Genomic DNA, 17,160 nt, shown 5'->3' on the forward strand with positions numbered 1-17,160 from the left:
AGAAACACATTTAGAATGTATCTAGTAGAATAGTACATGTAGAGTACTGGTGTATGTAGAGATACCTTTTTCTTTTTTTTTTTTTCCAGTATAGATAACACCTGTGGGCACTTGGAAAATGTTGTCTATATCGATTCCAGGCTTTTTCAATTCCTGTAAAATTAATAATCAAATAAATTTTTTTGGTTTTTGTTTTTCAAGATTTATGGCGTTCTAACTTTGTCACCCTGCACAGAACACATATCTGAGTTCTCTTTACTTCTAGTCATGGTTGTGCTGTTTCCATAAAGAGCTTTATATTGCAGTGAAGAATGAGCCCACGGTGAGGAAACATGTAATCGTAGCAGAAAATGATCTGCTTGGAGTTCAGAGAGCTAAACACTTATTATTCTTCATGTGCCTATTATTTCACACGTTTATCCAAGCTTCTACTGTGTGCGCCAACATCTTTTATTATTTTGCTCAGCCAGATTGTAAATGACTCCTCCATACCTCAGAGTGTTCTGAGTTTAAACAAAGACAAAATGAATAAGATTAGAATTTTTTGTTTATGGCATGGTGTGCGTATAGTAGCTTAGCCTGTCATCTTACACTTCAGCTGGGTAAAAGAATTACCTGGATCCACCTGTTTCCACACATCAGCTCTTTAGTTTCAGGATGTTACAGGCTATGTATTGCAACCTGGCATTACAGACCACGTATATTTTATTAACTATACTGACTCGGTGTCTGTCAAACGACTTGTCTGACTCAGTTATGCACTCAGCTGGTGGCACCCTGAGCAACCGCCGAACAAACAGCCGTCCTGCCATTATTCAATCAAGCAGATGAGCTAAGGACCTCCAGTATGGCTGCCAGACAGGGCCTCCTGTCACTTAAGCATTTCAAAATTCTTATTTTATGAAAGTGTGGTTTGCTGTACAGATTTAGTACGCCGCCCTGCAGGAATTTTCCCAATAGTCAGTTCACATGGACGAACAGATTCACGCTATCACTTGTAAACTAAGCTTTAGACTCGGTAACATATTTACAGCAAGACGACACGGGTTTTGAGACCACCGCTGGCCCCCTGTTTTATCCCCACCCCCCTACCATTTACAAGACTGTTCATAGAGATAAAAAATAAATAACAGTAAAACTTCTGCTCTGAGATTTACATGGCACATTCTTAACAGGCTCATGAGATATTCATGAATAAATAGTGTTTAATCGAGCATCATTACGCTGTTATGTACACGTTTACAGAGCAGATTTCAAAAGAAGAACCTGCGTGAAAAGTTTCGTTCAAAAGTTGATGGTTCGTGTACAATTATAGTTGTGGCTTCGCTCTCTCTGCTGCACTAAAGGTTTTCAAACTCAATTAAAATAAAAGAAACTAATAAAACCGTGTTCATGTGTGTGTGGCCTGACAAATGGGTCTTTTGTCTCATCCTGTGTCTGTAGAGTCTTTTCAGTTGCACTAACAGGTTTTATAATTCAAGGTTGTAGCATTTTAGCATGAATAAATCAATAGCCCATTAACTGTTGGGCATCGTTTTAGTCATTGAAAGCTAAAGAGACCAAAGTTTTAACATTTTACTTTTTTGTTCCTTGATTCAAAATGAGAAAAAAAAGTCTGTTGTTGGAAGTGCAAGGATGCCAGAAACATGACGTGACTATATTCTAAGTGTTCAGACATCTCTCTTCATTAACAATATGGGAGCCAATCGAAAAAGTTAAAATGATATTTATATACTCAAACTAGTTGTTGTCAGTCAGAGGAGGCCGAGCTCAGTGTCTGAAAAGAGTGACGATGATACAAGTTCTGCACTTCTTTGTTCTCATCAATGCTTACAGCTGCTGGTGTGAAAGACCACAATCAAAGACACTTGAACGGTTTATGCTTCAACTCCTGCCTTTGTTCTACAACCTTACATTTCATGTTTGAGCCCTTTGACCTTACCCTTAAGCCTTGTGTACGCTGTGTGTTTTGATTTGTTAAATGTGCTTTATAGATGAAGTGACTTAATTCTACAGGCTGCAGATTTTTTTCTATTCATGACTTAAAAGTACATCTGAGTCTCAGTAGCAGCGATCTACAAAGATGTCAGATTAGTTATTCTGTTTTTATAAGTGACTCTTGAAATCTGCTCTGCAAGTACCATAGTACATAATGTACACGTCTGATGCACCTTTATACATTTATACAAACGGTTTTTATAAGGTATGTCATGGAGCAAGACATTAGTCTGTTCTCAATGCAGTATTAACCGCTCTTTATTGACTAAATATGCACTGAACAACGAGAGCTTCATGTCTTGTTTTCCTTTTGTTGAAAGCTACAATCCCAACAGCACAACCTGCTTTGAGTTTGAACACAGTATGTGCAACATACATTGTGTGCCTTGAAGGTGATAAGTAAAGATTAACAACTAACAGGAGTATTCCTTTTTTCAAACTAGTCATTTAAAGACATGTATTTATTTCAGGAGTAACCACTGTTTAGTGGCTTACTGAATCAAAAGGATGAATTACTGCTTTACATCTTATTCTTTCAGTTGTATCTGTTTTGACTGTATTGAAATTGCCTTGGGTAAATTACCTACAAACAAAAGCTGTTAAAACATGTTCTAGCCAGCCTTGCAGTTTCCTTAGGCACAGTGAGGACTTAAGTTTGCAGACCTTTGCTTATCACCTTGAAGAATGTCCGTGTGTCTTCAAATAGACACTGCAGTCACACCGCCGCTGCTGCAGGATCCCTTTTCCAGATCCTCCATGACCAAGTCCTGCTCCTTGACGTGATTGGTTCGCCTGGAACTGTTCTTTTCCAGGCTGTTGAGGGAAATAGGTTCCAGGGATGTTTGTGCATTATTAGCTGGGAGCACAGAGTTTCCCTGCAGCCTGTGCGAGTAGGTTTTCCTCCGCTGTCCGTCGGCCGTGCACAGGCTGAACTTGAACACAGCTTGAAACCCTCTGCGGAAGTTCTCATTGAAGAAACCGTAGATGATGGGGTTGACACTGCTGTTGAAGAAGGCTAGCCAGTGGGCAAAGGGGTAGATGTAAATGTTGATGATTCTGTACTGCTGCTCAGTCAGGCTGGCATAGTCGCTCAGCATCATGAGAGTCCACAGAGGCAGCCAGGAAAGGATGAAGAGCAGAGCGACTATTAGAAGCATTTTAATCACCCTTTGCTTTTTCTTTGACACAGTGTGCCGGTTGTCGTGGCCCGGCTTTCCTCCCGTCGGAACTGCTGTTTTGAAAAGCGTAATGCCGATCCGGGCGTACATGATCACAATCAGGGAAAGAGGGGCAAGATAGATGTTTGCAAACAGGACGGTGGTGTAAATCTTCCTCATCTCTTGGTTCGGCCAATTCTCTCTGCACCAATAAAAAGGAGTTGTTTTGTTGTCATAGCCCAGTAACACCCGAATGGTTTGCTCCTTGGTCACTTGAAGCATCACCCCAGAGGGACACATGATGGATATGGCCAGAACCCAGATAATGACTATAATCAAGGTGGCTGTGGATATGGTCAGCTTCTGCTTGAATGGGTAGACGATGCATCTGAATCTGCCAAAGGGTTAAAAAAAGAGAGATACACGGGATAGTTAAGATGCATGTAGACATTTAAACTGTTCCACAAATATATATTTTTCACAAGAAACAGGCTGTGACAGAACATTGCCGTCCCCATCAGAGTCAGTGTACATCTCAAAAGCATAAATGAGGCCAAATTTTCACCAGATGATTTCAGTAACTCGTATGGAGGTGCATCTGCGTAAAGGACAAAAACTTATTTCAAAAAGGGGGAAAAAAATGACTTTTTATTGTGAGGATTTTTTTTTGTGCAAACACTTTGGAACATCTCTCATATGGTGCAACACTCGCAAAGGCATCTAAAATAGCTGTTTGCTCTGGGTGGCATTTAGATCTGGCTTTGCAAACGTCATACACAGCTTTGTGGTGTTGATTGAAAAGGTCAAACAAACAAAAAAAAAAGGTGCAAGACACTGCTGACAGATCTTTTCTGTAGCTGAAATCTTTCCATGGCACTGACTTGGGCTGCACAGTAATGGCCAAAAGATAATCAAGATTGTTTTGATCAATGTGATAATCAGAATTATTCACCGATTTCAAAGCCAAATCTTTTTACTGCACTTTCACATTTAAATAAACAGAGCACTGCATTCACTTAGAAGTTTCACAACATTTCTGCTATTGTGCAAATTTGCATCACAATACGACTTACAACAATCTTTACCTGAATTTGCGGCATCTCATAAAGGCAAAATATGAATAAAATAGTCCACAAAAGGCCTTACTTTTGTAACATCTGTTCATCGATGCACTACAGTTTCACAACGCTTCTCACATCAAGGCTACAGTAGAAGCGAGCTGGGCGGCTTTGCACAGAGAAGCCTCTAGTCTCCGTTACATTACGTTTGCGCAGCAATTTTAAAAAAGTGTGTGAGAAAACATTACTTTGAAAAGATAGTAATAAGCTGTTCTAATGCCAAATTTACCCAAACTGAAACCAAATGATTTTATCTACACTGGCTGCTTGCAATGAGCACATCATTTTGCATGTCAATATCACAGCTGATCATGTTAATTTAACAGCAGCCAAAATTGTGATTTGATTATTATCCCATGAATAGTTTTTTTCCCATGAATCTTCCTTTTCTGTGTGTTCCTCCAGTTTCTTGCTTATTTTGCTAAACACATGCAAGCAAACAAGCATTGTGTCCTGCACATAAAGTAAAAAAAAAAAAAAAAAAAAACTCAGAGTATCAATAGGAGCAAATGATTTCTCTTGTAGAATAGTAATGGGGAAACTAGAAACGGGCAGTTTTCTTTTTGCATTAAGCAGCAAAAAGGTTGTAGCATGATGTGTTTCTGTTGATTTGCTGAGATGGGACTATTATGCGTTCACACATTGCAGTGTGGACGCTGAAATGATAAAGCCGCAGGAGCACAATGCATCTCCTAGTAATAGGCCAGAGAGGCTGTTGTCAGGAACCCCTGGGTCATACCTATAAAAGGCATAAGCGAAAAACAGATATGCATGTATGGCTTTGGAATTACACTGTGCAACTGTCACTAATGTTCAATCACATCCACTGGTTTTACTGCCAATTTGCACTGTGCATCAGCAAGAGCATAATTCACTCAGCTTCTCTCATAACATTTAGTGTGATTGAAAGTATATGGTCATCTGTTAACAACAGGAACATAATGTCCACACCAAACTGAATCCAAACCACCAAACCAAAGACTGTCTTTGTGCGTATGAACACCACAGGGACACAGCAGTTTGCACTTGAGGTTTATAAGGACTGTGCTTTTGAACTTCTGTCCAATTTCTCTTTGCTTGCTGGACTCAGAGTTCAGAAAGCAAGTCGTGCACACTTACAGAACTTTTTAATAGTGTTTCAAAAACACTACAAAGAAGTTCTTCACTCGTGTACATGTTGATATTCATAAATCAGCCCATATGCATGTGTTTTTCACTATATGCAAACATCGTACAATATATTTCTATCTTTATGGACAGCCTTGTGTCCCTGCAGTCTGTGACAGTCCTGCCAGCAGCATTGTGTCTGAGGATGGCAGCCACATTCAAATGAGAGTGTCAGCTGGACTCTGCTGTTGGGGCGGCTATTGGCTTTTTGGACTTATTTCAGTCACTGTGCAGGGCTGAGAACGTGTGTGGCTAAACGCATCAGTAACCCACCAGTCCAGTCGTCTCTTCTGGTGCTTTAAAATGCCAAGACTTCCAGAAATGATACTGCCCTTCTTCTGGCTCTTTTCTCACCAGAGGGGAGATGTCTAAGACGGGCTTATGCTTTTGCCACATGTGTATAAATGAATAAACTGCAAGAACAATTGCGCACTGATTTCATAACAAACTGATTTACAATTAAACCAAATATTGGAAAAATGTTGTTGCACCGATATTAAAATATAAAAGCCTCTATTTTGAGTTCACAGTACAAACATTTATGTGAGTTGCATACTGCCACTTTGTTAGGACCTTGTGGCGTCACATCTAGAAACACATGGTACCCTTAAGCATCATTTTTCAACGTGCAGCGTAATCTGACAGACCTATAAAAATCAGCAAATGTCAAATTGTTCTCTGTTGTTGTTGTCATTGTCGCTTGTTTTCAGGCATGGGAAAGCTTGCCTTGTAACTTGTGATTAATGTTGTGAAGAATGTATTTTAAGCCAAACTATCTTTTCCTAAACCAAACCAAGTAGCAACTGAAAACGAAAGTTAATTCACAAAACAAAGCAAAGTGGGAAAAAATAATGGTCCAGCACAGCAGTTGAACTTGGTATGGAAAAACTCCTACATGTCCAGCGGCGCTGAATATGAACAGACGCCTGAGGACATCTTAGCGTAGCTTTGACATGCAAGCAGCTCTGACAAAACTGCAGCTTTTGATGCCCCTGAAATAAAGAATGAAAACAGGTTGCATACAGGTGTCTCCGGGAGGTTTGCTTCATGGTACTGACCTCTTTGCATCATCATCACTTTCAGACACTATCAGACTTTGAGCCTGCCAAATAATTGCTGTAAAATCTGTCCAAAAAAAGACAGGGAATTTATTGGCATGGCTGAGAGCTAAGAGCTAAGGGCTTGCTGTAAAGTATTACAAAAAACAAAAAAAACAATAGCTTGTTAAAATTTGGCACCTTTCGCCAGTAGATCAGTTCACAGCCTTGCAGGGAATGGATGGAAATGATTATAACGGAAAAAAAGAGCTTCCTGTGTAAGGGAAGGACGTGGAGCAATTTGAGATCTAACTGTGAAAGAATCTTGTGATCATTGACAATGGAGGCATGTGGATGCTTCCTGATCATCAATTTCTGCATGACTCTAGATAGAGAGACATCCTTCGAGATTAAAATCATCAAGAAATGTTACCTTGTTAAAATTATCCATATTTTATTTATTTATTTATTTATTTATTTATTTATTTATTTATTTATTTATTTATTTGCTAGAAGACATATCATTAGCGAAATGGACAGTGAACGCTATAATTGAGCTTTTCCACTTTGAAACTGAAGTGTCACTTTTTCAAACAGATTCACTCTCGTAGAGTTTCATTAGTAACAAACACGGGTGCAAATTTTCAATAGTTTTCTTAACCAGTCATTGGCAGCATTGTCAATAATCAATCGATAATAGGAACTGAGTGCAACAAACACTTTCACATTTTTGACACCAAACACATGACATAAGTCACTATTGCAGCTTGGTTCCATACACGATTGAACTACAAGTAGGCTGTAGTAATAGCTTACAGCTCATGTGTGACGTTTAAAATGTGTGTTTGGACCAATAGGCATCACAGATTTTTGTTGCTATGGCGCCATGAGAGTGGCAGCCAGTTGCAGCGGCCCCTTCCTACTTTCTGTGTTTTTAGCTATTTACTTTGGTTTTTCTTCAATCTTTTCAATATTTTAATTTCACACAGCTGTACCACATTTATGCAGGGAAAGTTGGCGTTTTTTAGTTGGTCTGTTCTTTGCTTGTTTTTGCGAGTTTTTGGGGTCCACATTCTGGCGAGCCATTGAGCCGTTGAGCCCTGGCTCTATTGTTTTTACACTCATGAACAGTTGTTGGCTCTGAGCCAGGCCAAGCCACTGTCGTGGGAGAGACCGGACATCCCCGATGAGCTCCACAGGAGGAAGAGGGGATGCAGGGCAGGAGTGAAGCGTCGGGAGAACCAGAGACGCTACAAGCCGTCCATCCGTCCATCATCATGGGAAACGTGAGGTCTCTCCCAAACAGATGGAAGAGCTAACAGCTAACAGCTAACAGCGCTGGCCTGGCTGCAGTGTGAGTATCGGGACTGCAGCCTCGTGTTGCTCACGGAGTCATTGCTGGACGAACTCACTCCAGGCTCGCTTGTGGCTTTGGATGGATTTCACCTGGTCAGAGTGGACCGGAGCTGGAGGGAGAGTGGTAAGAAGAAAGGCTGGGGACTCGCCATGTATGTGAATGAGAGATGGTGTAATGCCTAGTGTTAAAGAGCGTCGCTGCACGAAGGATGTTGAACTGCTGGTGGTTGGTTTGTGGCCGTTTTACCTGCCGAGGGAGTTTTTATACGTCCTGGCGATTACAGGTTACATCCTCCCTTGCTGATGCTGCTGCGGCCTGTGAACTCATCCATAGCTCAGTGTCCCAAACATCACACCCTCAGTCTCTGATCGTCATCTCAGGAGACTTTGATCATACATCGTTCTCTACCACTCTCCCCACATTCAGCCAGCATGCGGACTGCCCAACCAGAGACAGCGGGGCCATGGACCTGCTGTGTGTCGACACCAGGATGCATATTACTTAATTGTTATTTTCTTGTACTTTCTATATTTTTGGATGCTGCTGCGGCGAGAAATGATGTCGTGAATATTGTTGTGAAAACAGTCGGGCCACATAGGAACAGATACAGAGATTAACAGTACAAAGAGATTGAACTCTCTATCTGCACACGAGCACCAAAAGGTCGCACTGGAGACCTCTTTATCTCTTTACCCATTCAGATCTAATAATGTGGCCGACGGATACATAAGGTGACTTTGAATTTGAATGTCAGAGTGTTTCAAACTCCATCTGTCCTTTCCAACGGTGCAGACGCCCTCCAGTGATTTCAAACGGTGACAGCGACATCGCGGCACGTCTACTGTCTGGAGACTGAGCCATGATAAAATACAGCGCTGTCATTTACGCAGCATGAAGAGCTGTTGTCACCTTCACGTCCTACATTACACCCTCTAACTCTGCTGGATATGTGTTTGTTGGGAGCAAATTGTCTCTGGCTTCTTGGTTAATGTGGAACTTGTTAGCAAACAGTTGTCTTATTTACATATCCAGCTGTTACACTACAACATTTTCAGTCATTTGGAGATGTGCCTCTAGCCTCCAGGTGGCTGTAATCCAGGATTCGTGCTCCACACTGTTCACCATCTAGTTAGTCACTGTGTCTGTGGTGTAGTGCCAAGCAGGTAGTATACAGTGGGCCTTTAAGAGCTTTATTGTTTCCTGCAGAGGCCAAAAACAACACTGAGAGTAAACTGAACAGTGTGTCTGGATGGCTAATCGGTGAAACTGACTATAAAGTACAGACCAGGTGCAGATTCAACCAGTGATTTTCTTCAGGTAAAAGTTCTCAACATAAATGTAGAGTTGAGCTGGGAGGTTCATCTTGGAAACGCATGTCTGTGCTAGATTATTCTGAAATCACTTATCAAGCCTGTCCCTTTTTATTTGAAGTGAAACTACTGTTCCGACATGAGAAAGAACAATTACATTTATTTATAATTGTTACGTAGGGCGAAGGCGGGGTACACCATGGACAGGTCGCCAGTCCGTCACAGGGCCACACAGAGAAAGAGACAATTGGAACACTCACTTTCACGCCTACAGACAATTTAGAATCGGCAATTAACCTCAGCATGTCTCTGGACTGTAGGACGAAGCTGGAGAACCCGGTGAGAACCCATGCAGGCACAGGGGGAACATGCAAACTCCACACAGAAAGACTCCAGGCTGAGACAATGCTAACCACTGCACAATTTAAGTTTGCACATGTCAAAAACTGGGTTCATAATTTTGTCAGTTAATTATATCAAACATAGAATTTTTTTTTAAAACATGGAAATAGTAGTTGTTTATTTTTATAAGTAACCAACGTAAAATCTTGTGTTTTGCCACCAATTATTAGGCAAGTGGTGATTGTAATTCCCCTGACTCGTTGTAGTTTGTTAGTTTAACATGACGTCATGAGAAGTTGACATAGCTCAAAAAGACTGATGCTAACTAAATTGTTTTTTGTTGACCACAAACATTCATTCTTAGAGTTTACGTACCAAAAGTAGAGCACATTAATCTTGAGTTTATAATGTTTTATCACATAAATTAACAGAATTGTGCATCCTTTGTGGAAGTCTGTGCATTCTGAGTGATTTCTAGCTGTTCTGTGGTACAAGCATTTGTCTGAGTTGCACTTCAAGTATGAAAAATGCCGGGCAGTGCGGTCGTTTAGTTTTTGACGCAGCAACAGTTGAATAGAATCACTGTACCTGTCGACAGCAATAGCGACCAGAGTGAAGACGGATGCTGACACGGAGATCCCCTGAACCATGCCGCTCATTTTGCAGACCAGGCTTCCAAAAGGCCATCCTGTTGACAGGAGAGATGGATTCAGCTGATTTACTACTGACACAATGCATTCAGACAGATGACATTATAACTCCAGCCACAAATTGTGACTCTTGTAATATCTTAGTTTGGGGTCACAGAGGCCACCGTCAGCCTCTCTAAATCATGATTAACCATCGAGGTGGTTTGTCTTGAGCGGTCCTTCTGTTTCTAATATGAAACCAAGATGGACGACTACCAGTTACCTGGATGGGGAGTTGCAACTTGGGAAGTTTTATGCAGAAAATGTAAGTGACATTTGTGACCATGCAAAAACATGAGAGAAACGAACTGGGACTAGGTAACACCTCAGCAGTACATGTATGAATCCTGACAGCTACAAAAAGTTCAAACCCACCAACACATGAGCCAAAAGGAAATTCTGAAAGGATTTACCACAATGCCACACCTTAGGGTCTCTAGGGGGATCGATCAGTCCCTTCACTGATTTGCGATGCTGGTGACACGCAGCAGAGGGGCTGAAAGTGTCTTATTGTGGCACAAATAATCACACTGCTTATTTGTATGTATGCGTAAGATACAAACTCAACCTGACAGCTCACATGTTGGCTGCTGCAGCAAAGACGATACAATACGAAGGATGAGAAATCAAGGGAATTGGAGCTGTTTTACACATGCCATCAGCAATTTTGCTATAAGATGTCTTTTGTGGCTCTGAAAGGAGCGTTGGATGTTTCAAAAAATGAACCTGACAATAACAACAGGTTTATCAATGCTTCTGTTTGAGACAATACACCTGCGATGCACAGTGGGGGAATTTAAAGGAAGCAGGCATTTAGGAGGCAGCTGTCTGTGTTTCCATACATGGATTTTAAAGTATGTATTGGTGTTTGTTCAGCAAGTCTTGTTTGTAAATTATGCAAATTACAAGATGAGTTGTTGGCGTCAACTTTAGCTGAGCTCAGGCTGCTTTTCACATGAAGCCTTGTAGAGGTGGGAGTGTAACACTATTCATCTTTGTTCTGTTCTGTGGGAGAAGGCGGCTACGACACTACAGGATGGTGAAACTAACTGAAGTGAAAGCTCAGCTTCCTGTTTTATGTCTTTTCTTTTACTGTTGTTTATGCTTTTACTGTTTTTTTCTTTTTTTAAATGAATACACAGATTAGGAAGCTGTCAGCATTCCAACATAAAGCAGTCAGACTCTTAATCCCTTGCAAAACAGAAAACTCCACTTACATCTGAGCCAGACTCCTTTTCAAAAGGACTTCTTCTATGTAGGCAGAAAATGTAAACTAGCATGGCCTACAGCTCTGGTTCGAACTGCAAGTCTGGGATCCTAACCAGCACATGTTCTGTTTCACCCCATAACTACTATTGCTGTTACAAAACAGTATATACTATAATATAATATAATATAATAATATCATACACTGATATTTGATTTATGTAAGTAAGCTGAGTTTGTTTACTTCAGAACAGTGTAAGTTGTTCTGTTTCTCTCGACAAATCCTGCTAAATATGACTAACTAATGCAACTACTGCGTGTGTTAAGCTCCAAAGGTTATTCAGGGTGACGTGCACTGTTAGAAACCGAAAAGTGACATTATGGCAGCTGAGCCTGTGTAGAACGTGAGTAGAAACAATGAAAATACTTATTAATACTAATTAGTAATACTGATATATAGATATATATATAATGAGGCACATAGATATAATTATGATATAAATACTGATTAAAAACTGTATTTTGACTAATTACCAGTAATGTTTTATAGGATATTCTGCCGTATGTTTTAGCTGCAGTTTGTCCCCTGAACCAGGAGCAGATTCTGGCCATTTTTGCTCCTGTCACATTTTCATTTGCTGTGAGCTCATTTTTTCCTGCAGTAAAAGTTCTGCACATCTATGGAAGCAGCACAACTGTGGCTAGAATTGGAGAGAAAAATGTCTTTTCGCAGTATAACATAAATAGTTAAACATTAAAATGCCATAAACAATAACCAAGAAAACATGAAAGTTGAATTTCTTTGATGTTGGTACAAAATTTGAAAAAACAGGAATGAACATGCATTTTTTCAAGGACCCACAGCTGTTACAAACACTGAGAAAAACACTATTTGATAGATATTTTACTTCTCAGATTTGTCTCCATCCTCCAGTCTAGACCCTAGCAGAGCCTAGTTCAGACACAAAGTCCCTCCATTTTTGTGACGTTACAGTTGAGTCTCTAATGGTTTCTTAGCTGCACAGAGGAGCACAGATTGTTAGAGCAAGTGATTTTTTTTAGCTGTTTTTGAAAAGAGCAACATGTAGAATACAGTAGTTTTGATAAAATATCCCAATATTAAGCTCATATCTTTCCTTGTGAAAAAATGTCACACATGATTACTAAAACAAAATCTAACAATTCCTCCTGTTTTTAGACTTTCTTGCACTGATTTTAAAAAAGAAAGTTTCTTTTTAAATGGCATGCTTTTCAAGCTTGATGGGATCAGAGGGTTAAAACATGATTTGGTTATTGACGATGTTTTCATGACTTTTTCCTGGCATTACATTGTGCTCACTTTGAAGACTTTGAGTGTTTTCTTACCATCGCACTGTCAAATTTCAATTTTCTACTAATTGACAGGGAAAAAAGTCAACAGAAGCGCCCTGCACCTTTACCAACAATAGCTTATTGAAAAGCTATTTGATCGGTATTGAGTAGATAAAGACACGCGGCCGCTTTAATCCTCTCCTCGAGATGCTTCTTTCATACGGTTCACAAGAAGCCAGTAAGCACTGATGCAGATGACATTTCCCCAATCGGCGTCAGCCTCAGCATTATGCGCCGTAAACATCCTAATGGTGCATAAGATGAAAGCTTTCTCTGAGAGACAAAGGCAGATTGCTGGGCTCGTCTAAGCAGCAGCTCTAAACAAGAGGCTGCAGGCAGATAGACGCAGCAACAGAAAGCTGCAGATAATGTTCTGGGTAGCTGAACTCTCTTTGGGTTTCATCAGGGGTGGGAAACTCTGGCAATCTCACAGTTGGATTCAGAATCGATTCTCAATTTGAAAGTGTTCTTGCTCCTAACTTGAGTGTGCCAAACCATTAACTCTTGTCCTTTACCTGCTGAGCTGCAAATAAAACACAGCTGATGGGTAAACTGGCTGCTCCTGAGGAAGGTAATTTTCTCAGTAGCTTCAAAATAGCAGAGACTTTGTAGTTATGTATTTATGTAAGTCAGCTGCATTAACTTGGATTCAACTTACATCCCTCCTTGATGTTTAATTCTGAAACTGAGGAGTAATGTAATGAAGGACACCACAGTTTACATGTTGCTAACCTGAACACAAGTCGGTGTGTGTGTGTGTTCTAGAGGGAAGCCAGGGAAAAGGATAAAATGTGAGCTGGGTTGTTGTGGGTAATGTTATGTCTCCAGCAGTGGAGAACCCTCTTCTTTGTGATGGCAGAAGTGAGAAAAGCCCAGACGATGATGTATGAGCACAGGGCTGTTGGCACTAAACATGCTGTGTGTTTTCTTTGCCCCTCCGGAGCTAGTGGTGCAGATAAATCTATCATAACCATGAAATTCAGTTGACAGTACAAGTAATTGCAATTGATGATATAATTGTCTGTGTCTGGTCGTGTTCTGCCTGCATTAGTAGATCAGTGTCTGTAGTGCCTTTGAACCCCGGCTTTTTGCTGCATATCAGAAAACTGCTTCCCCCAAATTATTAGGCGCTCCTTCATAATTTGGCTTAAAATCAAAATGGGCCCACAGTGGTGCTGTGGTGTGTGGCTTTGCAACTAAACCAATGATTTTGATGTCAGTCGACGCCAAATGAAACACAGCCAATCGAAAATGAGAAGTTAGATGCTCAGCTCGTGCTATTAACCCTCTGAACCTAGAACCTGCTGGTGGGTTTGAAAAACATGCATCCTTTAATAATAATCACCAAAGTGACACCAGTTATCAGAGCCAAACGCTGTAAAATAGAAAAACATCTCTAGATTTTCAACTTTCTTTGAATTATTTATCTGTAGTGGGACGATCTGCTGGAAAACTGAACCACATCTAAGCCTAAAATTGTGATATTTCATCAAAATCACTTTAATCTGCACACCACATTTTAAAAATTGTCATAACTAAACTATTTACAGTAACCACATTCTGTTAAAAAATAAAAATAAAAAATCTACAGTCGCAAATTAACAACAACATGACAAAATTCACAAACTTTTTGACAGAGGAGAAACAAATAAAAAATGTAAGTAGTTAAATATCTGTATTATGTACAACCACCATTTTCCCCGACACTGGTAACTACTGTGCGAAATTAAAAAACATGTTCTACACGTTGATCCCAAGTGTTTTGGGATTTTTGCAATATAAAGAAATTCCAGTTCTTTATTTAGGATTTCCAGCATAGCCGTGTTGTTTCTACGCTTGGCCGTAGTTGTGCTGTTTCCACAGCGCTGCAGGTCTTTGTATTGCAGTGAACAAATGACTCTAATGACAAAACCAGGTTGTGCTCAGCTCAGAAATGCAATCAGGTGATTATGTTGTGTTGTGGTTGGCCGGTCAGTGCTGTAGGTTGTTAGTCTTTCTTTGATGGGGTAGAAGGTTTTCACACACTTCTCCTTTGTCTTGTAAAGCCAGTTGTGAAATATTTCTATCCAAACTGTACCTGAACACTTGAATTTTTTTGATGATAAATGACACAATAACTTATGTGAACACTGTTTACCGTCTGGCTGCTGCTCTGTGCCCTCAAGTTCCACCTTTGTCACTCTGTCAGCAGAACATTGTGATCTACTTTCATCACAAAATGGTCTGGCACTTGAATGGCATCTTTCTTTTTGTTCTTGGTTTAGGAGACAATAATTCACCAAAGAACAGACATTTACATTGCTTTATTCTTACTCTCTTTATTTCTATGCTGCTGTAATAATATTTTACTTAATAAAACAGAGTACTGCTAACACAAACATAAAAACGGAGCAAGACACGGCTTTTGAACAACAGTTCTGAAGATATTCATTTATCCCCCGGCTACTTGTTAGCCTCAATTATTTATCCGTGTTCATAAAATTTAACGTGAGGGCTGCTGGCATTCATAACATACCTGAAGCAACCAGAGATGATCCACGAGCCAGACAATGGAAAACTGCATTTCCCTGCCTGTTTATGATGCTTTTTCATTCTACGCTCTTGCATACAAAAGACTTGACACACTTGTGGGAACACCGTCAGCATCAGCTCCAGTAAAGTGTACCCACTTGTGTCATTGTCACTAAGAGAAGCAGATCTCTGTGAGCTGTAGCAGGTGAGAGAAAGTGCTAATACCACCCTGCGCATAAAGAGAATACATGCTTCTGGCTTCTATTGAGCTTAAGGAGCCTGAGTACACCCTCAGCTCTCCACAAAACACTTCAGACAGCACCCTACTGAAGCTTTCAGACAAGCTTTGTCATACATAGCATTGAGCATTTTTCTTAATGTGTTGCAGAGCAGCTCTTGTCAAGTTTATATGCTGGACTGGTATTAATAACTTTAATGGACTTGAAGTGGACCATCTTGAAAAATGGTATCAGATTAGGAATCTGTATCAGCAGAAACTTAATAATAATTGATTCACATCGGATCTGGGGGAAAAAAGCTTGATCAGGACTTTCCTAATTATGGTCTCCAACCCTAATTGGATCCCTGATAAGCACAAGCAGCAGTTTCGGTACTGCCTGTATGAATGCAGGGTGCGTTCAGGCGCAGCGGTACGCGGAAGGTCACCCACGTTTGGCAGCACTCTTAGTCCAGTACACAATCACTGCAGCTACGTGAGTAAAACACCAGAAACAACCTTGAAGTATAAAAATATGCTTCAGGTGACATCTCCAGACATACAGTGTGAAAAAACACAAGCTGTTGTGCCACCTGCGTTGAAAGCTGGATCGATTAAAAAAAGGAGTGAGTCTGTTCCAACAGATGACTGAAAAACATGGCTGAAACTATTCCTGTGTAGAAATGATATACAGTGTGATTCATCGGTCACTCAGATGTCACTGAATCTCTCTCTGCGTCCTGCTCCGGGGCCCTGAAAGCACCACGCAGCATGAGGCTGTCGCCGCTAAGCTCTCTGATGGAGCGCTCATGGACTGGTGATGAGCTCTGGCCACTTTGGGATTGACACAGTCCTTTGCGTTACAGCTGAGTGAGCTCAATTTTCATCTCTGTTCTCTGAATCCTTCATGTGTCTTTTTGCAAACTGCTGCATGGTGACTCGTCTTAGCCCCTTTTTTTTTCCTCCCGGCATCACATTCTGTTACTTCCACTCTGCTCAAATTTGAGAAGTGCTACTCTTGACTGTTGAACTTCCAGCTGGGAAACTTACTCACCGACGCCTTTGTTATTGTGTGTGAGGAAGTGTTTTCAGTTTTCCTGTGATCTGCACTCGTAAAATCGTTACTCCCTTGGTGCAAGTTTGTTCGAATGATCTCTTACATGAAAAACCTAAGTACTTCCATATATCGAAAGAATATCAGTCAGCTGGAATAAGTGATGGCGCTCTTCCTCCCCCTCCTATCACTTCTGCTTCTCCACTTGGATAAACCACATAACATACTATATGAGAGACTACAGTACATAGTTTCTTTGAAGCATCTCACAGTAGAACATAAAAACACTACTCTGTTGTGTCATCAGCCAACCACCTATACACCAAAAACTCGCCGGTGGGTTAGGAGACATGTTATCTTTTTTTAAAAATGGTCACAATTACACCATCTATTAGAGCCAGAAACTGCAAAAACAAAGAAGAATCATTGGATTTTCCATTTCAGACAGTCCTTACACCAACCATCTCTGACATGTTAGTCCATTGGAAAACATAACCACATCTAAACTTATAGAAAAGCTTTTTATTCTTTATGTTGCATGTTAAAATTGCCCAAAAGAACCAGATTATGTAAGGATCAAAGAAATCTGCACTCCTTAGCACAACTGTGAAGCCATTAGTGACTCA

The 17,160-nt window shown here is 40.5% G+C and overlaps 1 protein-coding gene across 1 annotated transcript in view; it reads right to left on the bottom strand.

The window, feature by feature from the left end:
• Positions 1-2,696: 2,696 nt before the first annotated feature.
• LOC103358124 (neuropeptide FF receptor 2-like) overlaps positions 2,697-17,160 on the bottom strand; it is a 25,801-nt gene continuing 11,337 nt past the window's right edge. Inside the window, exons 2-3 of the mRNA XM_008282958.1 lie at positions 10,075-10,174; positions 2,697-3,549 (exon numbers count right to left, since the gene is read on the bottom strand). Coding sequence (XP_008281180.1) covers positions 2,697-3,549; positions 10,075-10,174 — 953 coding nt within the window. The remainder of the gene's footprint in view (positions 3,550-10,074; positions 10,175-17,160) is intronic.

Source organism: Stegastes partitus, unplaced genomic scaffold (genome assembly GCF_000690725.1).
Source record: "Stegastes partitus isolate 25-593 unplaced genomic scaffold, Stegastes_partitus-1.0.2 Scaffold291, whole genome shotgun sequence".
NCBI lineage: Eukaryota > Metazoa > Chordata > Actinopteri > Pomacentridae > Stegastes > Stegastes partitus.